Genomic DNA, 9,186 nt, shown 5'->3' on the forward strand with positions numbered 1-9,186 from the left:
ATATATATTATATATGATATATATACATACAGGTGAGCCGTTGCTGAGTGGTGCAGCTCTCGGCTCAAGTTCCTAAAAATCACTCCAATTCCGAAATTTCCAACGGAAACTTAAAAACCAGCGGCTAAGTTATGTCTTACATTTATCAATAGCCTCCTTCAACACTTTAATGGACTAGACAAGACAGCATCAACTTACTGAATGCAATTATTTTCCCACATTGACTATCTTTAATAGTCAGACGCACTTGAGACGACTTTACATTACCGCGTCAATGCTGTACTATTTGGTAAGAGCAACTGTTACGTCTGAAGAATAAAAAAAAAATTACAAGTAACTTTAATTAGTAATCTCTTTGCAACATCGTAGACTACTCGTAAATCGAAACATGAAGAAGAAGAAGGCTCTTACTTAAAATTCTAATTTTCAGTTTATATCATGGCATCAAAACCTTTTCATGTTGTATCTCTCAACTTGATTTGCTTTTCTTTCAGGAAAACGAAACACTGCATACTGGTCGTTCGCTGCTGACCCAAACACTCAAAGACACGGAAGCGCAGATCGCTCGTCTGCTGGAAGTGAAGCGGCTCCTGGAACACGACTGGTCCGACAAGCAAGAGGCCTTCCAACTCGATCACTCGGCAGCTAAACTCGTCATTGAATCCGTCAAAGCTCAGTACAAGGTGAGACCTGTGATATTTATTATCTTAATAGGATGAGAGATTTTGGACTAATACCACAGTCTAGACTGAAGGATTGGATTTACTGTGGGCTTAAATACCTTTTCAGTGGATAAGTAAATTCTAGGATAGCGTGCAGTATTGAACAGTGGCTTCGGAAAGGTGCCTATACGCCAACACAGGCTCTTGGTACTCAAGCAAGTATATATCGCAGATGTTTTGGATATTCTTGTTAAAAGACGCTACCAATACTCACCATGATCAATTTCTTTATTGCATTTTCCAGCCTGTCTCAGCAGCTCTCCACGAAGGAGCCACAGTACCGGATTCGTGGAACCAGAGAAGTAAACTACACCAAGATGTTTGTAAAAGAGAGATTATTTCCGGTACTCAGTTAAGAGGAGCTGCTGATCAGGTGAGATCAACGCATTTACGTGAAGGTGGTGCAGTCTCCTGTGTGTGTGTGCGTGTGTGTTTTAATTTTACTGAATGTCTACATTCTTTAAGTGAGCAATATTCATTTTTACACTCCAAAAGATTCTTTAATCAATTTCTAAGTTATCGCACAATAATGGTAGTTACATGATGCAATATCAGTGTCTTAACAATCTGATTGCGCATTGACTGACATACAGTTTTACGATATCATATTTTGATGTTTAGTCTAGCAGTGTTTCTCAAGCCTTTTCATACCGCGACCCCTTAGGAGCAGCTCACGATGACGGATGACCCCCTTTAAAATGTCTGAATCAGTAATATATAGGGGTACCTATTTTCATCCTCTGAAGACAGTATAGAAGGAATCTATATTCACTATGACGGGTCCCAAACCTATCTACACGTTATTATTTATTCCTCCTTCCAAATCTGTTGGGCATTTTTTCCTCTAGACGGGTCACAAGTTTAAAAAAAAAAAAAAAAATTATCTGCAAACATGATTGTTGGCTGTTAATTTGCCGTATATATACACACGTTCCCACTGAACATTGGAACATTGTGGGGTGACTGACTGGTTGTCCTGAACATTCCGGGACATTTTTCTGACGCAAGCTAAACCCATGTTCTGTGAGAAGTAGCAGAACGTCTCCCACCACGAACAATGGGTGCTCGTCACGACCTGTCATCTATCAAGGACGGAATCTCGTTGTACCCCTACTGGCGCAGTTGTCAGCGTGGCTCGCCACAGCAGCCAAGTTAAAAAAAGCTGAAACATACCCTCGCTCAATAACGACCTCGCGACCCCAGGACAAAAGGTTGGCGACTCCTCTGGGGATAGCAACCCCCAGGTTGAAAACCTCTGGTCTAGCAGGATTATGGATAAAGAGCTCTCCGAAGTCTTATTGCTATGGGCTCATGGAGAAAAAAATTCTTTGGAGGATTCTGCGAGTAATTAAACTTTGGTGTCAGTTTTGTGCAGGAAGCCTTTCTGTAAACACCCAAGACAATCAAATTTTGATAGTCTAGGACCACTGGAAGTTGCCAGTAGACTGTCTAATAACGAATATAGAACTAGGAAGTGACTTGAGGAAATACTATAACAGAGTAATAAGTTAGGTATATCTTAGTTTAACGAGACCACTGAGCTGATTAACAGCTCCCCTAGGGCTGGCTCGAAGGATTAGATATTTTTACGTGGCTAGGAACCAATTGGCTACCTAGCAACGGGACCTACAGCTTAATTGAGAAAGGAATTTCTAATCACCAGAAATAAATTCCTCTGATTTCCACGTTGGCAGAGCAGAGAATCGAACTCACGATTATCGAATCGGAAGGGAAGCGCGTAACCCACGCATCCAACGAGGAACTTATGATATAGTGATGATAATGACAACATAGAAAAATATTTTTCAGTTAAAATTTTCTGTTCAACTAAACTTTCCATATATAGTTATGTGTATACACCTATACCAATCTATCTGTTTGTACTTTCCTCTCTGCAACAGGCCCTCCGAGAGGTAGCGAGGGACGTGGAGGCCACGGGAGAGGCCACAGACGTCGCTCTCAATGCGAGGATCATGGAGCTAGAGGATGCAAAGGCGAAACTCATCACAAAAGATTCCATGGTAAGAGAAGGGAGTTTCATGACGACAATATCCCAAAGGAATTTCCTTTTGTTTTTAGATTGGTAACCAAAATAGAGTTAGGGGAAAGCGTTCAGCTGCGCGTGCTTTCAGTGATACGTTGTTATTGGCTACATCTGTTTTCAAAGTTGTATCATGTCGACATTTTTTCCTGATACAAAGAAAAATTCTTTCACATTTAACTGGTAAAATAACGTTACCGATAAACAAATACTCACCCGGGTCTAGTGATCTGGTAGAATATTCATTCTTCAGCAGCAGATGTGATGTCTTGGTATTCCCCAATAAGCGAAATTGTTTTATCCTCTAAGCTGTGCAAAGAGCCAATGTAATTATTTCGTTTATGGAAAAAAAAAATCTTTTTAATCGTTCCAGCTCAGGAAAGAAATTGCAGAGGAGGAGAACAGCATTGCCTCATTACGGCAAGCATTGCAAGACAAGGAATCTCCGTTGCAAGTTGCACAAAGCAGACACTGGACTCGATCTTTCAGACCAGGGGCCGACAGGTGTTTGGATCACCCTCATTACAGGTAAATATGATAGATTTAACCCATTGTTCAGTGAAAGGTATCATGTCGAGAAAACTGATATACTGATAAACGGTCAGATGAATCAAAATTTGCTCATAAATGAGTTTGAATTCGGCATGATCTCTTCGCCAATATTCTGTTTCAGACAGAATGACAACAGTAACAGTATAAAAACACAAAATTTCAACAGACAAAACGGGGACGTTGCTAACTCTGTATTCTTAATGGCAATAAATGGGTGAAAAAAAAATCGTCCTCTGCAAAGACAAATGTCCAACCATATAAAAGTTAATCATTTTAAATCACTTCTGGGTAATCTATCCAAGAGTAACAATCTGATGCTAGCGAAGAATGTAAATGAAAATAGCAAAACTTGACAAAAGACGGCCATAGCTTCACTTTTCGAATGGACGAATTTCTGACCCACTTAAGAATGAATTACAAAAATCAAAATCATTCTGGAATATCTTTACAGCTTTAGACTAAATCACAGGCATGAATAAATAACCTCATGACCGTTCCAGGTTGAAGGATGAACTCGACGAGCTTCCCCGAAATATCGAGACCTTGCGAGAACGCCTGAAGAACAGCGAGGACACTCTCGAGGAGCTCCATCGCCTTCACGAGGATTTCTCCAAGGATATCCTAAACCGAGAGCACACGATTAGCCTGGAGAGGCGGTGTGTCACCGTCAGGAGCCTGAAACCAACTCAGGAGAAATTGCAAGGTCTCTGAGGATCTTCAGAAGCCTGTGTGTGTGTGTATAAAAGTCGGCAGGCATCAGTGGGTACAAAGTTACAGAAGAAAGTTTATGGTGAATATCTTCAGCTTAAAATAGAATGTACTGGAACTAGCCTTTTGCCTCTTGTATGTCAGCCATGAGACCCATGTATTCCTGATGCAAATTAATGGTCTCATTTTGTACATTTTTAAACTAACCAAATGTTCCTTTTAATGCAATAAAATAAAAATAAAAATTGAATAAATCATGTATTCAATGATACCTGTCTATTTCTGTGGAGCCCAGAGCAATAACAATTTCGCTGTACTTCTTTACAGCAAAGTTCAGCAATGCTGTCTGGTCAGCAACCGGACAAGTGACTATCCAGAAAGACCAGATGCTGTCGGGATATAATCCACAGGGAGGGTGTTGGGCTGCCAGCCTCATCCCATGAAAAATATATATACATACTGAGAGCTGGAAGGGTAATCATTTTTAATGCTTCCCCCTATCATTCCAGGATCAGGCTCAATCGCCTGAGTCGTTTATTATTGTAGTTTAGATTATTTCGATATTATCATAATCAATGTGACATAACACAACATGATACCTAACAGGCTCATCACTTTATACATCACTGTATGCCTTTATACAACAAGATTCATGTTAAAAGGAATCCACAACAAATAAGAAACGAAAAAGGTAACAAAGTTCTAGGCAGTGACACAGACAGTAATGATTTCCGCTTACTCAACTACTTTGTTGTTGTTATTATTGTTGGGAGGGTAGGAAAGGTCTAAGGAAGCACCTACAAAGGTCTGACAAAGGAGTTTTGCGATGAGTTAAAGATACAGGAATTTTAGGATGGGATATTTATGAATTATTTATTGGGATGGAAATGTAAAAAATAAATTATGTGCATGTTAAGCAGTACAAAAAAATTATTTCTGATAAAATATAACGTATTTATTTTAATTTTCGTTGGTGAAACAAGGCTACCGTAGATTTTAGGACATTTCAATTTACGTTAAAAGTTGAGAACATGTCTACGACTTATGCGCGAAGGGAAAATCTTGCATGCATCCCGAGTAAGCTGAAGGTCAGATCACGCCTTGTTAAGGCTGATTCCTGTCAAAGCAAAGTGTTCATGGAGATATCTTATCAGTTTAAATATTATCCAGCTCAAGAACGACACAGATTAACTAGCTTTACAAAAAAAATCATGATAGCGTTATCAGAATGACTAGATAAATCTTGTTTTAACCTTCGTTAATAACTAATATATTATTTTTTTTTTTATAGCAGTCATCAACAGTCACACTTTTCACCGAGGACTATCAATAGTCACCATTAACTTTTTGAGCAACAGACAAGAGCTTCCTACTCATTGAAAATGACGTCATTGTCTCCAGGATAAACATAGGAGGATCTCTGATGTTAGCAGAGACCAAGGTATATAGGACAAGGGTACCTTGGTAGAGACGGCCCAGCCACTCTCAAGAAAGGGTCCTTCGACCCTGGCAGGTACTTTGGCACCCTAAAACGCCCTTACTCAAGGGTTGGTCATGTGGGTGTAGACCAAAGGGAGGTGATTGGGACTGAAGGTCTTATAGGGAGTGCGCATCCTACGAGGGAAGTCTCTATATTAGCTCCTTATCACAGAAATTTGGGAGCCGGGGAGGTGGGGGAGGGGTGTTGGGTGTTATTAATGTGGCGTTGTACTCCTGGGGTTCTATTGTGTGGTTCTTTCTCCTAGATTTTAAACAATTCTCTCTGGAGGAGGCCTGAAGCTCTGCAGATGTATGTTGGCTAGGAAAATGTCTTTAGGGGTTTTATCTCACAGGGGTGATGGTCGCCCCCCACCCCACCCCCGCCCGCCCCCGCCAAACACCCGCCCCTGAGTACGAGTGGGTCGTAAAGCCCTCTCGCTGCTGGAACAAGAAGAAAGATCACGAAGATATGCTACTGATGGTGGGAATCCGACCTTGAAGGGGTAAAAATCGAAAATGTTCTTTGGCCGTTATCTTTCATTTTTCAACAGTTATGGTGCAGTTAGGTATATTTTATATTTCAAAGTTGGCCCCCCGCCCCTAAAATGCGAGAGTAATACTGGGGTGATAATGATCAAAATATATATACATATATAGATATATATATATATATATATATATATATATATATATATATATATATATATATATATATATATATATATATATATATATTATTTTTGAAATAGGAATGAAAGTAAAGAATATATTTACTTAACATAGACACATACAGATTACAAAGAGACCTTAAGGTGTGCATGATGTGAATGTCCTGGCCCACAATCACAGAAAGTTGCGTTTGTCTGCTTTGGAGATTCGAGCTGGGCAAACCGGTGACAATCTTCCATTTTCTTTTCGTTGATTATTGTTGTTTCTGAGAGAATGGGCATGATATGTTTCCAGAAGTTTCATTGCAATAACTTTTCTTCCAAACTATCTTGTGCCAAAGCTCATTTTCATCAATATTTTCAAGATTTCATCACTAAGGGCAAGAGTAATCAAAGTTAAAAAGTAGTGTAGCATTTCTTGTTAAAAAATACTTCTCAGGTAATCTTGAGTGGGCCTCTCTGTTATCGTGCATCGCCATCCCAATAGAAGTAGGATTATGTAGTAGTCTCACTGACTCTCATTCACCAGTGCTATTCAGTCTCTTAGTCAGCAAACGACGATTGCATTCCGGGTCATGAAAGTTTAAGAAATCACGTCGCTCGAAGCATAATTGTTTACGTGTTCTCGAGAAATAAGGCAAGTTTCTAAAGTATTTCTTGATTCGTTCATGCCGATTCAAATTTCATCGTTTATAATGAAGGGGAGTAAATATCGCTCAAATAACTGATTGGAAGTCATTTGTTTCGGTTCAGAGCTTGAAAGCTTTTGGAGATGATACATTTGCCAAGAGTTGAAGGATGTTATATTACTGCGTAGTGTGTCTCTATTTTGTAAACAGGATTAAGCAGAAGTTTATTTATTGAATTTTATGAAGGTTCCTCAGAAGGTGGACTTCATGACTGACAAGAACATATTACAATCTGGAGTAAGTAGGAATGAAGCCATTTGCCTTACAGGGGACAAAGGTCAAATATGAATGTATCCCTGAAATTGCACTATACATGGAAAATTCAAATTGTCGTCCTAATCGACTTATGAAGTCAGTGTGTGGTTGGCGTCGCTGTCAAGGTTTAAGTCATATTTAAGGACAAAGGTCAAAGAATTTACCATTGGTCCTCACTTCCGACCTATGAAGGTTACAGTCAATTTCAAGGTCTAAACAGAAGATAATGGTCACGTGGGAATGTAACCTAGGATGTAAAAGCTGCACAATTTCATACGAGATAGAGACTTCATACATCGCATGCTTGATTTATTAATGATGCAGATGGGAAGTGTGAGAGCACTAATGAAACCAATGTGCTGAGTGACACCACGGCTTAGATCATTCTTAAAGGTCAAAGTTCAAGAAACAAGTGAAGATATGCCACAACTGGATGACTTGAATGTTACAGCGCAAATAATTCTGAAAGTATCAAAGAGCTCGATTATCTGTCACTAATACAACGAGGCCAATATTTCTCTCATTGGAGAAACAAATCCACAGTTATGTAAATGTACATATACTTAAAATTTAAAACTTCAAGGATAACTTTAGGGAATTCCCGAAAGCTATCCTTGCAGTTTGAAATTTTAAATATATAAACATTTACATAACTGTGATTTGTTTCTTCATTTGAAGACTCTTGCTACTGTGAGGATTTTTTGAATTTCTCTCATTTTTTCAAGGAGCTGCTGCAAGAATACTGAGTAGTTTGCTCACTCTGATGAGTTTCAGTTCTCCTGCGGTCTTTGATTGGGCTGGTTCTAAACCAGGAGCTAATATAAGCTGCCCCAAGCATTCAGTTGACGTCACTCATTTCTCATCAAATACATACCACGTTCTGTTAACCATTCACCAGCAGATATTCCTTTACAGGATAAACATAAAGTAGAATTGTTCCCTCCTCTTTCTGTTCTGGGTTTCACTGAAATCTGCGAAGATCTTCCATATCAGTTCCTGGTCTTCATGTGTTAAATCTTCATCACGCCCGAGGTTTTAATTATTAGGTCTTCGTACCGGAATGGCCACAAGGGCCTCTTATTTTCTCGATATCCTTAAATTTTGGGGGGCGGTTTCCCCTGAAAGCACTGAAATCCGCAAGGAGGAGATGAAGAAATTCTCTATCTCGGGTCGACTCTCACCCGTAATGTCATTCATCTTTTATGTGCGTATAATAACAATAGATTAAGTTCTTCAAGAATTATCGGCAATACTACACATAGTTTGCCAGTCGTGGTCACCAGATACATTGTTATGAATGTTATGAGTTAATGCCCTAGGCCGTTACAGATAATTCTATGTCTGACATTAGTGCATGACCCCACAAATTGAAAAAAAAAAGTCCCGTCGATGTCTCAAAATAGATGGCATTCACGTGGCGTTTCACCATTTAGTAATTGTAACCTTTGATCTGCAGTAGAGTTCTCAAATAAGGAGTTGCTTCGAAGGGTAAGTACATGACTGGCGACAGTGTAAGTCTAATGAGAGAGAGAGAGAGAGAGAGAGAGAGAGAGAGAGAGAGAGAGAGAGAGAGAGATTCCAAGTGCTCGTCTGAAGTTAGCTACAACTCAAACAGTAGCCCCAGGTAACTGTATTACAATTCAGTGGATTTTCGTCACGCTGTAACTACAATTTGACTCCTGTGTACTGTTATCTAATAACGAACTATTGTAAATGCAATTTAAAACAATTGATGATAACCACTGTCAACGATTGTCACTGAAAATCATAGCTGATGATTCTCCGTGCGTACAATGAATACACAGGTGAGTGGTCTGATAATGACATACTTTGGTTGGGGCGTGATAATCATTCCATGATAATGATCATCAGTCTACAACCTTGAAGTTGATATAAGAAAGAGGTTGAAGTTCAAGTGACAAACATCATTTCTCATTCTCGCCATAGCAACCAGGTGGTCTTGGTAACGAAGATGAAACAGCCGTTTTTTTAAAAATTATCATTCGCTTTAGAGTGGAAGAATGGGTGAAGTGTCTTACTTGTCCACTTTTTGAAAAAGAAGTATGAAATAA

At 39.3% G+C, this 9,186-nt stretch overlaps 2 protein-coding genes across 2 annotated transcripts in view; both read left to right on the forward strand.

The window, feature by feature from the left end:
• Positions 1–4,246, forward strand: part of LOC135206488 (tektin-4-like) — a 6,871-nt gene extending 2,625 nt beyond the window's left edge. Inside the window, exons 5-9 of the mRNA XM_064237860.1 lie at positions 495–683; positions 967–1,095; positions 2,624–2,743; positions 3,137–3,291; positions 3,816–4,246. Coding sequence (XP_064093930.1) covers positions 495–683; positions 967–1,095; positions 2,624–2,743; positions 3,137–3,291; positions 3,816–4,026 — 804 coding nt within the window. The 3' untranslated portion in view covers positions 4,027–4,246. The remainder of the gene's footprint in view (positions 1–494; positions 684–966; positions 1,096–2,623; positions 2,744–3,136; positions 3,292–3,815) is intronic.
• A 2,417-nt stretch (positions 4,247–6,663) lies between these two features.
• Positions 6,664–9,186, forward strand: part of LOC135206712 (retinol dehydrogenase 11-like) — a 16,344-nt gene continuing 13,821 nt past the window's right edge. The window contains exon 1 of the mRNA XM_064238162.1: positions 6,664–6,807. The gene's annotated coding sequence lies outside the window, so the exon portion shown is untranslated. The remainder of the gene's footprint in view (positions 6,808–9,186) is intronic.

The sequence above is a fragment of the Macrobrachium nipponense genome, chromosome 31, assembly GCF_015104395.2.
Source record: "Macrobrachium nipponense isolate FS-2020 chromosome 31, ASM1510439v2, whole genome shotgun sequence".
Classification (NCBI taxonomy): Eukaryota; Metazoa; Arthropoda; class Malacostraca; order Decapoda; family Palaemonidae; genus Macrobrachium; species Macrobrachium nipponense.